Below are 15071 nucleotides of genomic sequence, written 5' to 3'. Positions count from 1 at the left end.
GAAGAATTGATGCTTTTGAGTTGTGGTTCTGGTGAAGAATGCTGAAAGTACCATGGACTGCTAAAAGAACTAACAGATCTGTCCTGGAGGAAGTGCACCTGAAATGCTCCTTGGAAACGAGAATGGCCAGACTTCATCTCACCTACTTTGGTCATGTTGTCAGAAGGGACCATTCCTTGGAGAACGATGTCATGCGTGGTAGGGTGGAGGGTAGACAAAAGAAGGGGAGGTCTTCAATGAGATGGATTGACACAGTGGCTGCAATGATGGGCTCAAGTATAGCAGGGGTGGTGGAGCTGATGAGGGATTGGGCAGTGTTTCGTTCTGCTGTGCATGGGGTTGCTATGAGTCAGAGATGACTTGACGGCACCTAACAACAACAACTAGCAAACATGACGTTCTTTTCTAGCAATTGTATTTCCTCACATGTCTACAGTAAGCAAAGCCAAAGTCTCACCATCCACACTTCTAAGGAACATTGTGGTTTTATTTTTTTTAAGACTTATTAGTTTATTTTTCTAGCAGTGCATGGCATATTCAATATCATTGACCAACACCACAATTAGAATGGGTACAATAACTGTAGAATACCTTTATATCAGTTCAAAGTCAGTTGTCAACTGAGAGTCATTATTAGACTTCATAAAGCAAGTTTGGATTAGTTCTTGTTATATATTTTCACTCATATTTTTAATCCCCATTTGTAGAAATTAGTTAACATGTTCATCTTGTTATGTAGTACTGAAACTTTTGTTTTCCTTGTGGAAGCAGGGAGATCAAAACTGTTGGATTTCATGATTTTTCTCTAACTTTTCAATGACATTTTCTCCAGAAGTAAATTTAAGTATAAATGGATATTCCACATAATCTAAAACACAATTTTTACTTCATGGTAATGACCAAGTGGTAGGAATTGAATCTTAGGTGGTAATAATCATCCTCTAGGGAGCATGTCCTATAAATTGAACCTATTTCATAAGTGAAAAACAAAGAAAATTGTTACTGGAGGGATTACCAGCTTACTTCATACCTACACATGTCAAATATAACTCTACATAACATGCATCAGAGTCAACCTGCTATATGTATTTTTTATACTTTCTATTCCATTATGAAGGGAGCTCTGGCAGCGTAGTGCCTAAGGCACTTGACTGCTAACCAGAAGGCTGGAGGATCAAACCCACCAGTCACTCCTCAGAAGGAAGGTTGGGCAATCTACCTCTGTAGTAATACTGCCTCAGAAACCCTAGGAGGGGTCGCTATGAGTGGGGTCTGACTCGACAGCACATAACAACAACATCCCATTATGAAAGTGATATCATCCAGATAAATGCTGCACATTTTCAACCTCTTTGGCCAGTGCTTTTGTTGTTCCCTCTTTTTGTTTAGATGGTGAGAAAGTAAATAAATTTAGTGGCTCAAAGCATACAACCCTCTGTGCTGTGCAGTGAATATTTTGTGTCCTGCAGCAAGCACTTCGGTGCTATATCCAGGCTAAGTTTGTTTCATATGAGTACAAGCTAAAAAATGCAGTTAAGTCCATTTGGTATTCAATTAAGAGCTCTCTTGACTCCTGTTATTAAAGCCTATAAATTATTGAGATAAAATTAAGTTGGACAGTTCAGCCCTTTTTGACATATAACACTGTCTGAAAAACAGTGACGTAAAACCCAAGAGTCAAAAGTTATCCCTTGCAACCCTTGGACAAATGAAAAGTGAAAATATTGGAGGAAAAATAATAAATATATAAAATCTGGCTATTAGTAAATATAATGGTAGCAGCATGCTATGATTCTCATGTAAATACATCAACCAGTGTGTTGAACTTATGATATTACATTGATTTTAACAGAAGGCTACAAGATTATTATTGCTGAAGCACCACTGAAGGAAATAATTAAAGCATTAAACATTTTTAAAGTTTTTAAATGACTTTAGGCAACAACCAGAAAATACTATAAGAAATCGATATACTGTAATTGAAAGGAAATTGAGTTGGTTTTTATTTCTTTTTATCCCTTCTAAATTATCTCAGGACTGCCAGACTCTGTACGATAGTGAATCTTATTTTGCCATCAGCAGTATGACTTTCTGTAAATCTCATGTGCTGCCGAAGCCATTGTTATCATTTTTTTAGTTAGAAAGTGCTCAGAGCTAAATAGATCATGTTATGAGATTTTGTGTGCATTATCTTTATTAGGCTCTGACTGCATTTAAAGAAAAAAAAAAAAAGAACCAAAAAGCAAAAACACAGCCAGACAAATACAACCTTCTCCACATAGCCAGAGAAGTCAAGTTAACAAGGTATCAAACAATGAAACCTGAGAAGTTGTTGAATAAGCCTCACACTTGAACTTAAGTGAAATTTTTCTAGTTTTTATCAAACATTATGACGGTCAATCTTTCTATGCTGCAAGGAATAGTACTCATTGTAGATACAAATTCGATTTGGATCTCTGTGAACCTAACTTGTTTTTTTTGCTTCATATTGGAAAGAATATTACAATCAAACAGAATAACTTGAAGTGAGCCTCAGGGAGAGGGGTGTGTATGAAAAGAAATTAAGGAATCTTTAAACTTGAGAAATCCTTTAAAAAATTGTAGATAATCAACAGTTCCTCTGGTGTTGCTGTTGCTTATTTCCTCATTCATCTTTCTATACATTTTGAGAAACATTATCAGGTCTTAGGAGAAATGAAACATGTTCTCCCACTTACTTTTTAGTAAGTTGGTCAGAGAAAGGAGAATGTACCAGGAATATTTTATGAACATCTCTTTCTCACTTCATTTTTCTAGTTCTTTCTTTATTTCCCCAATGCCTTCCTGATGGTCCAGTGGATAAAAGATAATACAATCGAAGAAGCAGACCCCCTTGGTCATCAGTTTCTTCTTCCATAAAATTTAGATAATAATAACACTTTCCTCATAAAGTTGTTTTGAGAAATAAATTAGTAAACTTCTGAGATGATTGGCACATGGTTAGCACAATGTGAATGTTGTAATAGTTGTTAAAAAATTTAAGATGATGGTGGTGATGATGATTCTGCATATTAAGTTTTACTGCCAGGATGTTATTTCATTAGCAATTATTTTGAGCAAGTCACTTAACTACTCTGAGCTTCATCTGCCTTGACTATAAAATAGGAATAATATCTTCTCCACCTACCTGAAATATATCATTTTTATGAAATAATTAAAGAAATCATAAGCTATAAAGCAGAAGTACAATTAAAAACACTGAATCTAGACAAGGAAGATTGGCCTTAAATTTCATCTAATTCACCTACATTCATCTCTTAGTTAATATGGGAATTTAGTTAAGTCCTTAGTTAAGTTATTCATAAAATAATAATGGTAATAGCAAATTCTTATAAAATTATTGTGAAAATTAAATGAGATTATGGATGAAGAACTCAGTACTATGGCTGACATGTAGAAAAACAGATTATTTAATAGTTCTATTCAATATTGGAAATAAATAGTATTTTAATTTCTTAATAATTTCTTTGTTTCAACCATTTAATGTGGGATGAATGCATATGTCTTATTTCTAGCTTTCCAGGTAATCTGTCTTAAATTTTCTTTATAATAAAATTCAGTTTCTGAATATCCTAGTTCTTGGTTTCTACAGCTTTCACTTAAGAAACGTTGCAGATAGTGCATGTGAAGGAGAAACTGAGTAAAGGAGTTTATTGATCATAAAGGTCACACCAATGCTGTAAAGAATAGAAATTTATACTGAACAACATTGCAAGTGCTATGATCAAAAAATGTGTGAATCAGGTAGAAAAAAAAAAGGATGTAGAATATAAAAATACGAAAGCCCTTTATCAAGCAAAGGTGAGAAATATCATCTTGTGATATATGTGAGAACCTGTCCAGAGAAAAATAAAGTTCTGGTATTGAGAAGAAGTTGCATCATTTATGATATATATGAGAATACCTAGGTCTAAAGACAAGCTATGTTTTCCTATTCCAATTGCTTTCTGTTATTTTTATTCAAATATCAGGATGCTTTAAAAAAAAAAAAAAAAAAAACTCACTGCTGTCAAGTCAATTCCGACTCATAGTGACCCCTCCTATGATTTCCAAGACAGTATCTCTATGGAAGTAGATTGCCCAATCTTCCTTCTGAGGAGTGGCTGGTAGATTTGAACCTCCAGCCTTCTGGTTTGCAGTCAAACGCCTAGACACTATGCCACCAGACCTCCTTCAGAATGCTTTAGAGGTATTTAAAACATTGAAAATATGTCTTAGTTATGTAGTGCTGTGATAACAAGAATTCCATAAATGGATAACTTTAAAGAAAAGAAATGTATTGTCTACAGCTGTGAAAGCTAAACTCTAAATCAGGGTAATGACCATGGGACAAGTTTTCTCCAGACAATCCTTGGCTTCCTTGGCTTGTAGATGAGTTCTCGCATGTTCTCTTCCCCCATGTATGTGTCTGTGTCTATTCTGCTCTTTCAGTAAGATGCACTCAAAAATTATTACCTTTGGGATCTACCCTATTCCAGAATGGACTCATTAACATAGCAAAACACGATTTCCAAACAATGTCGTATATATAGGTACAGAGATTAGGATTGCAACATACATTTTCACAGACAAAATTCAATCCATAACACTACCTTTAATTAAATTTAAATGAGGACATAACTAAAAACAAGTTGGTAGTTATATACATTCAAATGCTTGTCCAGAGCATTGTTGAAACAAAGTACTCAGCAAGCATTATTACTAATTCAGTAGTATATATTTTTATTACTCAAGACCTTCAAATTGGTACTAAAGACGTCATTTATTTAGAGAAATTTGTGAGAAAGTTCACTGAACTTATAAAACAGCTCCAAGAGAGATAAAAAGAAATATTTATCATGAATATTGTAAATGTTATTCATTAAGCTTAGAATTAAGTAATGTAATTGTAAGATGTAGAGATGCATTGGAAATTTAGCTCTTCACTTAACATTATAGATCACCTTTTTCTCCACCAATATTTGGTCTTGGCAAATAAAATACTCTTGAAGAAGTAATTAGAAAAAGCACACATAAAGGAATGTAATTTAGAGCAGACTGTGGTGGACTTCAAGAGAGAACAAAACTCAAAAGAAATTTCACAAGGTTTTGAATTTGGCAAGAGGACTACAACAATATCTCTAATAATTAGACTTTCAACACATTTGGATTTCCTAATTGGATCTAAGTTCTAATTAGACTTTTATGTAACTAAGAATGACACATCATTGTATGAATTTAATGTGCTTTTACAGTTGAAACTAACAGCTATCAGCATGTTCCAAATTATTCTAGTAAGGAAGAAAGCTAGTTCTGTTGTTTATATTGTGACATATCCTTCTCTTATGATATATTACATACACGTTAGTTTTCTTCATTAAACACTTTTTAGAGAGCTCAAAGAGAAACTTGAGTTTTAATAGAAAGCACCTAAATTGTTTATTTGTGCAGGAGGCTTGCAAGTATGTTGATGACTTTGGAAGCTACAAACAAAATGCAACACCAGGAAACAAATCACAGACATCAGAGGGAAAACTGCACAAATATCTAGTTCTCTTATAACCATTTAGTTAATCAAAACAGTCTCTAAGTATGACAAAATGTCTGTCACGTTTTTAGAATATGTGAATATAGAGTAGGTTTTCAAATGTGAAGGCTCATGGAGCTGGTATCTAGATTAATAGCATAACATTTCTTCCCATGATATGCATTACAACATTCTCTTTGCAGCTTTGCTCCTTGAGCAGTTATCAGCTAATTCAACTCATATCATCTCTTTCTTTTCTTCTTACATCTGAACTGAGAGTCATTCATTTTTATTTCACTGAGATATATAGGCATTAACTTAAAATTGGTAGCTCACCAATTTAGATATTACAAGAGGTATGGACTACATGGGCATGTAAAACCACACCAGTATTTTGGGGCATAAAAAGAAGTGAATCATTGCAAGACTTTAAGGAAAAAGGCTATTGCAAAACATTCTAATAAAACTGACGGCACTGACAAAATAGGCAAATTATATTGTTTTGTGTACTGTGAATACTTTAAAAACAACAAAGCCAAATATATGATCTTTTCCTTAAATAAAAGCAATAATCCTTGTAACCACATTAAGAATTTTGCAGCTTTTTTCTCACAATAAAAGCAGTGTAAGATCTAATTAAAACAATTGAAACTGTAAGAAAATCTAACTTGTAGAGTAATGAATATATTAGAACAGACATTATGCTAGAATTATATGAGCTATTATTTTTCTAATTAGTGCATTAGTGAGACTGAGTTGTTGGTGCATTTATAACTCCTCATTAAGTCAAATGTCTTCAGTGAGCCTCCTAAAGCAGGTTGGGTACTGTCATATGCCATGTGATGATATTTAAAAGCAGGAAATGGCATTTGTTATTATTTCATTTGCTATTAAAAAAGAAAATCTGAGCAAGACCCTTTTTAGACTAATTATTCAAAGAGACACCACAAGTCCTCTGAAAGAGCTATATGTAGGTGATATGACAGTTCTTCAAGCCAAAATCTGACCAAAACTATCTTATCTTTCAGCTTGGATGCTGGAATCCTGTCACAGGGCTGAATGGGTCACTGACTGACAAGAAACTGGAGAATAACATGCGTGGAGTGGTTCTACGTGTCGTGACCGTTCTGGTGAGTCTGATGTGACCCGTGTGCTTTTGGTGTCTAGAGATTACTTTGTCCTTCATTTATTTATGTTTCATTACTGATACCATAATCTTTAAAGAGCTTTTTATAAGCTCTAACTATAATTTTAAGCTTTTTTTTTTCTTTGCTGCTCATATTATCCAGCCTTCAATTACAATTATGAGGATTAATATCAGATTTTTGAATGGTTTTCTTTAAGTTACAGTGCTTTGCTAAATAAGATTTTCTAGAGACTTTAGATTCAATTTCTATTATTCTACAGTTTCCTACACATGATAAAATTAAAGGTATATGTGACCCATTCTCTCTCTGAAATTCTATACTATGTATAAATGAAAATAACCATATAAAACTAGGAAAGATTTGATAAAATGGAATGTATTTAGTAATAGTGAAATATTAGAAGACTAAGACAATCATTTTTTAATAAAGATCTATTTTGGAAGAAAAATCATACAATTATTTAATAAATATTAACTGTGTGTCAGCTGCATGCCAAGCTCAGTGCTGAATACTGGGAAGATGAATGAATAAAATAGCCATGATTCTGTCTTTGTGAAGCTTGTCATCTAGTGATTCTTTCCTTGAATGTTAAATAGAATTCTACATGAGAAATACTTATTACAATTCCATTTACTTATTAGGGAAATCCATAAGTGACAACTATTCCTATTATTTTATACATTATTATTTTCCCTCCTAGTAAGTATAAAACAGCCACTCCTTGGAAGGAAGGTTGGGCAATCCTACTTCCGTAGTGATACTGCCTTGGAAACCCAAGGAGGGGTCGCTATGAGTCGGGGCCGACTCGACGGCACATAACAACAACAACAAATAAGTATAAAAAGATGTTAATAGAAATATTCTTGAACATTAAAATATTCAAGCGAGTACTATTTAAATAGGAGCTCTGGTAGCATAGTGCCTAAGACACTTGACTGCTAACCAGAAGTCTGACAGTTCAAACCCACCAGCCACTCCTCGGAAGAAAGGTTGGGCAATCCTACTTCCGTAGTGATACTGCCTTGGAAACCCAAGGAGGGGTCACTATGAGTCGGGGCCGGCTCAATGGCAAATAACAACAACAACACTATTTAAATAACCATAAAACATAAGAGATATACTCCCGCTTTCTATTTCAATGTGTTTAACTTTGTGCCACTTTATAGAAAATTTCAAAACTTAGTAGCCCATAGGAGTACCTGTTTGGTAGAAACAGTTCAAGCGATTGGTTGCTAACTGAAAAATTGGAGGTTTGAGTCCATCCCAAGGGACCTCAAAAGAAAGACTTGGTGATCTACTTCCAAAATACCAGCCATTGAAAACCCTATGGAGCACAGTTCTACTCTGACATACAGGGGCTCACTGTGAGTAGGAATCAGCTTCAATGCAACTGGTTCTAATAAAACCAGACTCACTGCCATGGAGTTGTACCCAATGCATAGCGACCCCTCCTTGGGTTTCTGAAGTAGCTTCACTACAGAAGTAGATTACCTAATCTTTCTTCCAATGAGTGGCAGGTGGGTTTGAACCACCAGCCTTCTGGTTAGCAGTCAAAGGTCTTAGGCACTATGCCACCAGAGCTCCTAGGTTCTAATAGTTGTTGTTATTGTTATGTGTCCTTGAGTTGGACCCAACTCATAGCGACCCCTCCTTGGGTTTCCAAGGCAGTATCACTATGGAAGTAGATTGCCCAATCTTCCTTCCAAGGAGTGTTTGGTGCACCAAACAGTCAAGTGCCTTAGGCACTATGCTACCAGAGCTCCTGGTTCTAATTGCACATAGCTATTAATTTTATTGTACTTCAGAATAGCCTACTTATTTTCAAATTTGAAAAAGCCTTCCCTGTAGGATAAATAAATTGTCAAATTAGTAAATGGGTGTGGTAAACATTTTTTAAATATGTTCCTGCTAATTAGATGTTCACCAAATTTTATAAGAGCTATGCCTACATTTTCTGTATTGGCTCATGCAAAGTAAATAGATTCAACATAATTCCTCTGTCAAATAAAGGATGTATGATCATTTTCTATAAAATGACACACAAATTTGTAGCCTGTTTCCCCTTTTTCATTCTTATAATTTAATTTTTAGTTATTGTTTTCATCGGGTTTTTATTTTTTGGTAAATAATTATATTGTGAATACTTTATAAGAGACAATGTGCTTCTTCCATATGTGTTTAAGAGGGTGGATATGCATTTGCGCTGATGTGCTAATATTAAAAAAGACAGATGTTGAAAGTGCTATACACTATTAATATTCTCTTCTCTGGTAATTAGGATGAAAAAAATGCAATATATATGCTTTTTTATTTTGTTTTTTGAGATTCGCATTTCTAAGGCAAACTATTCATTTGTTAAGCAAATATTTATTTGGTGTTATATGGTAGACTTGGTCAAAGATACAAAATGAATAATATAGAACATATCATGAAAGTATTTCTAGTGACTTATTGGGGAGATAAAAACAGCTAAAATTTCCTAAGTGCTTACTATGTGCCAACTATCTTCCTAAGCTCTTTGCATGCATTATCTGATTCAGTCTTCACAGTATTCCCTAGAAATAAGTAGTATTATGATTCCAAGTATATATATGGTAAAATTAAGGCTTTCAGAGATTGAAAACAAATGTGGACATTTGAATAGATAGTAAGCAGTAAAGTTGGGATTCCAGTCCAAGAAATCTGAGTCCAATTCTCTCAATCTCCACACTCTTAACAATACATTATACTCTCTACACCTACTGTGATCTAAAGGATTTTATGTGAATTAAGAGTTTTAAATGTTTAACTGTGAATAAAATGAAGGTGAGTTTTATTGGAATAGTTTCAAGGGGCCAATAATTTGTAACTCGTTTCCAGAACAAGCAAAGTGATTGCTATTTTGTGCATGAAGTGGTATTGCTTCACACAGTTTAATTTCTGCATGCCCAGGCTCACCTTCATGACTCATAATGATCTCTGTTTTCTGCAAGCTCAGCCAGGCAAAGATCCTGAATATAGTTAGTGAGTAGAGATAAGAAAGTATCAGTTTCCCCATGTTTCTGTGATGTGATATGAATTTATCAACTTGGATGCCCAGTTGAGTAAAAGGTTGTTTCACTTACTACACTTCTGCAAAATACAGCCAGTGTACTTAATAATTTCACATGCTTCCTGGTTGTTCCTATGACTCCTATGGGAGTAGAAAAAGTAATGACCTTATTATGTATTTTCTGCAAGCATCTTTCCAAATCTAGTTCTCATTGTGTGACTTTGTGAGCTTTGTCTACATAAAATAGAGAATCACATCTCCCCAACATACTCAGCAACACCAGAATCTTGATGCTTTACCCCATTTGACCCCTGCAGTAGAATTTGGCCTGTATTGGTCATGATTTGGCATATGGTAGACTTAAACACCAATTCCCTGTACACCAAGTATTTACCTCCAATACTTCCTAGAAGGAATAAAGAGGAGGGGACATAATGTAAAGCCTAACAGCAATCAAGTTGCAGTTCCATACATACCCTCTTCACTTCTTAGGAAATATATGCTATCAGTTACACACAGGTTAATAAAATTTATTTATCTATTTGAAACTCCCATTCCTATCACTGTTAATGATATTCCATTGATTTAAAGGAACTAACCTAATATTTAGGAGTCTCTAGGTAGCACAACTGGGAGCTTTGGTGGCATAGGGCCTAAGGCACTTGACTGCTAACCAGAAGGCTGGTGGTTCAAACCTACCAGCCACTCCTTAGAAGGAAGATTGGGCAATCTACTTCTGTAGAGATACTTCCTGGGAAACTCAAGGAGGGGTCGCTACGAGTCAAATGGGCTTGACAGCAGTGAGAAGCAAATTGGTTAAGGTGTCAATTGCGACTGAAAGGTTGGTTGCTTGAAACCACTTAAAAGTGCCTCAGAAGAAAGGCCTGGTGATCTCCTTCCTGAAGGTCATAACTCTGAAAACCCTATGGAGTGCAGTTCTACTCTGCACATATTTCTCTTAAACTAAATAATTTATCACTATATTTTCTGTGATAGATAACACATTCAAATGGTTAATTAAAGATAGTTATTAACAATGATGTAAGTAAGGTTAAAGGAATCAACAAGGTACATTGTAGCACTTAGGACCTATATACATATGAACTCTTGAGTACCATGATGATTGATGAGGCATAGGGAGGGAGTAGTATTACTGATTTGGCAATAGCTAGAGGCCTTGGAGAGAAACCACTCAGTCACAGCTGTTAACCTTGGTGGTGTTGTTGTTGTTGTTATTTGCCATCGAGTTGGCCCCGACTCATAGCGACCCCTCCTTGGGTTTCCGAGGCAGTATCAGTACAGAAGTAGGATTGCTCAACCTTCCTTCCGAGGAGTGGCTGGTGGGTTTGAACCGCCAGCCTCCTGGTTAGCAGTCAAGTGCCTTAGGCACTATGCTACCAGAGTTAACCTTGGTAGAGAAAGAAAATGGAGAAAGAGAATCACTTCCAAAACCACAATCAGTGAGCAATGAAATGGGAAGGGATGAATACAACAATATCTTTGCTCTTGTCTTTCCATCCCCTTCAATTGTCAAACCCAACCAGGAAGCAAAGTAGCCCAAGTGATAAGCCCATAGGGGTCAGCCTTCCAGGACACATAGCAGGACAGTCAAGGGTACAGTGGATCTGGAGGGGAAATGAACAATGCAGCAGCAGTACTAACCATTTAATAGACCTGTTATAAGGCCTTTATATATGTTTATTCATTTATTCCTTATTGCAATCACTTCTTATACCAACTAGGCCAAATTTGAAGGTTCAGTTCACAGTCTTCTACAAGACTGCCATTACTTAACACCAAAAGCTTCAAGTGTGAGATTCTTAGTCTACTCTCATTTCTGACCAGGTGGCTACAAGTTCCAAGGTTCCCTCTACTCCCTCAGGTTCAATAATTCTCTAGAATAACTCACAAAACTCAGGGAAGTGCCATATTTGTGATTATAGTAATATTAAGCAAAAGGATACAGATCAAAACCAAAGGGAGAGACACATAGGGTGAGGTTTGGGATGGTCCCTAATACGAAGCTTCCATTGTCTTCTCCCTGTGGAATCAGGATAAGTCACCCTCCCAGCATAGTGATATGTAAAAATATGCAGAATATTGTCAATTAGGGAAGCTAACTTGTACTTCCTACCCACAGTCTTTATTGGAATTTAATTATTTAGGTATGATTAATTGAATCATTGGCCAGATAATTGAATTCAATCTACAGCCCCCTTTCTCAATATAGAGGTCAGGCTAATATCACATGGCTCAAACCCTCTGATCACATGGTTGATCTATTTGCATGGCCAGCCTCTATCCAGAGTTATCTCATTAGCATAAAAAATCCAGGGTCTCACCATGAATCACTTTGTTAGCACAAATGATCAGGTGTGGTTTGAGAAGCCCACCTTAAATAACAAAAATATCATTGGGGAAATTCCAAGACTTTAGAGGTTAGGTCCTAGAGCAGGGAAAAAGACCAGCCATATTCTTTATTGCATACATGTTAGGGACTATATTGTGTCATCTAACAATATCTGTTGGAATCCTAACCCCTATGCCTGTGGTTAAGCACTCAGTTGCTAAACAAAAGATCACCAATTTGAAACAACCAGCTGCTCCCTTGGAGAAAGATATGGTAGTCTGCTTTTATAAAGATTGCAGCCTTGGAAACCCTATAAAAACCAAAACCAAACTCACTGCCATTGAGTTGGATCTGACTCATAGCAAACCCTTCTTGGGTTTCCGAGGCAGTGTCACTACAGAAGTAGATTGCCCAATCTTCCTTCTGAGGAGTGGCTGGTGGGATTGAACCTCCTATAGGACTGTTTTACTCTGTCCCGTTGGGTCATTATGGCTTGATGGCAATGGATGCTTTATGCTTGTGGGTATAATCTCAAGGAGCCCTTGTGGTGCAGTAGTTAAGCACTTGGCTGCTAACTAAGGGATCTGTGATTTGAACCTACCAGCCATCCATGGGAGGGAGATATGGCAGTTTGCTTCCATAAAGATTTACAGCCTTGGAACCCCTAAGGGGCAACTTTACTCTGCCCTATTTGGTCTTTATGAATTGGGATAGGCAATCACTGTGTCCTAAACCTAATCACTTCTACGTAACATAAAAAGCAGCATAGACACAGAGACACTCACTGCTATTGAGTTGTATCCAACTCATAGAGACCCCTCCTTGGGTGTCTGAAGTGGTATCTCTATAGAAGTAGATTGCCAAATCTTCCTTCCGAGGAGTGGCTGGTAGGTTTGAACCACCAGTCTTCTGGTTAGCAGTCAAATGCCTCAGGCACTATGTTACCAGAGCTCCTGGAAAGGAAGAACAAATGAAAGAAAATAGATGCCATGTGAAGATGGTCAAGGAACCAAGGATTGCAGACTATTAAAACTGAAATAAACAAAGATCGACTTCCCCTACAGCCATATTCTGAATTCAGACTTCTAGCTTCCTAATCACCACTTTTCTATCAGTTTGTCAGACTGTGGTGACTTGTGTGTAGTTGCTTTAAGGCTGGAAGTTATGTCATTGGTATTTCAAATACCAGCAGGGTCACCCATGGTAGACAAGTTTCAGCAGAGCTTCCAGACGAGAAAGACAAGGAAGAAGGACATTCTCAGGTCCACTTCTGAAAAAAAAAAAAAAAAAAAAAACTGGCCACTTAAAATCTTATTAAATTTAGAAGGGAAATATTGTCTGATATACTGCTGGAAGATAAGCCCCTCAGATTGGAAGGCAGTCAAAATACAACAGGGAAGAGTAAAGCTCAAAGAAAAACCCAAACTCACAGCTGTCAAGTTGGATCCAACTCATAATGACCCCTTCTTGGGTTTCCAAGGCAGTATCACTGTGGAAGTAGATTGCCCAGTCTTCCTTCTGAAGACTGGCTGGTGGGTTTGAACCACCAGCCTTCTGGTGAAGTTAAAAAGGGAAGAGTGGCCTACTCAAAGTAACCACTGCCATTGAGTTGATTCTAACTCACATTGACTACTTTTGGGTTTCCAAGGCTGTAAATCTTTACAGAAATAGATTGCCTCATCTTTCTCCTGATACCCAGCTAGTGAATTTGAACCCCTGACCTTCTGGTTAACAGTCAAATGCCTTACTTACTCTGCCACCAGAGCTCCTTCTTCAAAGTAAAGGCAACCTTAATCATGCGGATGAAATATATTTTCTGGACCTTCATTTGCTAATGGAGCATGACTCAAAATGAGAAGAAACAGCTGCAAACATCCTATAATACTCAGAATATAGAATGTACAAAGTATGAATCTAGGAAATTGGAAGTTATATAAAAACTGAAATGGAATGCCTAAACATCAATATCCTAGGCATTAGTGAGCTGAACTCATATTCACCATTTTTAATCAGACAATTATATAGCCTAGTATGCCAAGAATGACCAATTGAAGAGGAATAGTGTCTCATTCATTGTCAAAAATAACATTTCAAGATCTATCCTGAAGTACAGTGTTGTCAGTGTTAGGTTAATATCCATATGTCTACAAGGAAGATCAGTTAATATGACTATTTACACACCAAACACTAAAGCCAAAGATGAAAAAATTGAAAATTTCCATCAACTTCTGCAGTCTGAAATTGGCCAAACATGCTATCAAGGTGTATTGATAATTACTGATGATTGGAATGCAAAAGTTGGAAACAAAGAAGAAGCGTGAGTACTTGGAAAATATGACCTTGGTGTTAGAAATGACACCAGAGACTGCATGATTGAATTTTGCACAACCAGTGACTTATTCATTGCAAATATCTTTTTTAAGCAATATAAATAGCAACTATACACATGGACCTCACTGGATAGAATACACAAAAAATCAAATTGATTACATCGGTAGAAAGAGACGATGGAAAAGCTCACTATCATCAGTCAGAACAAGGCCAGGAGCCAACTGTGGAACACACCATCTCTTGCTCATATGTAAGCTTAACTTAAATCTGAAGAAAATTTTTAAAAGTCCATGTTATAGTTGGATATGTGTGTCAACTTGGCTGGACCACAATTCTGTGTGGTTTAAGCAATTGTGATGTGGGTTATCCCCATGATGGGACCAGATGTGTATGTTTTGAGCAGCCAATCCATTGAAAGGAAGTTTCCCTAGGGATGTGGCCTGCTTCCAATATATTTATGGACATCCTGGGAAAAGAGCCACTCTTCTGTGGATCGGGACCTTGTTGTGCTGCCTACAACTGTCTGTGAGTGAACAATCCACCATTTGGCCTGGAGATCTTGGATTCATCATTCATTGGAGTCAACAGCCAGTATACTGCCTGCCAATCTTGAGCTCATCAGCCCCTGCAGCTGTGTGAGTCAGGAAAAGCCTCCAGCTTGACGTT

At 36.5% G+C, this 15071-nt stretch overlaps 1 protein-coding gene across 1 annotated transcript in view; it reads left to right on the top strand.

Annotated features, from left to right (window-relative positions):
• Positions 1–15071, top strand: part of GRID2 (glutamate ionotropic receptor delta type subunit 2) — a 1108517-nt gene that overhangs the window by 539057 nt on the left and 554389 nt on the right. The window contains exon 8 of the mRNA XM_042782610.1: positions 6574–6675. Within this exon, the coding sequence (XP_042638544.1) occupies positions 6574–6675 (102 nt within the window). The remainder of the gene's footprint in view (positions 1–6573; positions 6676–15071) is intronic.

This window comes from Orycteropus afer, unplaced genomic scaffold (genome assembly GCF_000298275.1).
Source record: "Orycteropus afer afer isolate SDZICR_OR568_19922 unplaced genomic scaffold, OryAfe1.0 scaffold00389, whole genome shotgun sequence".
NCBI classification, from domain to species: domain Eukaryota; kingdom Metazoa; phylum Chordata; class Mammalia; order Tubulidentata; family Orycteropodidae; genus Orycteropus; species Orycteropus afer.
Note: the sequence above shows the minus strand (reverse complement) of the source record. Positions and strands in the feature narration are given on the sequence as shown.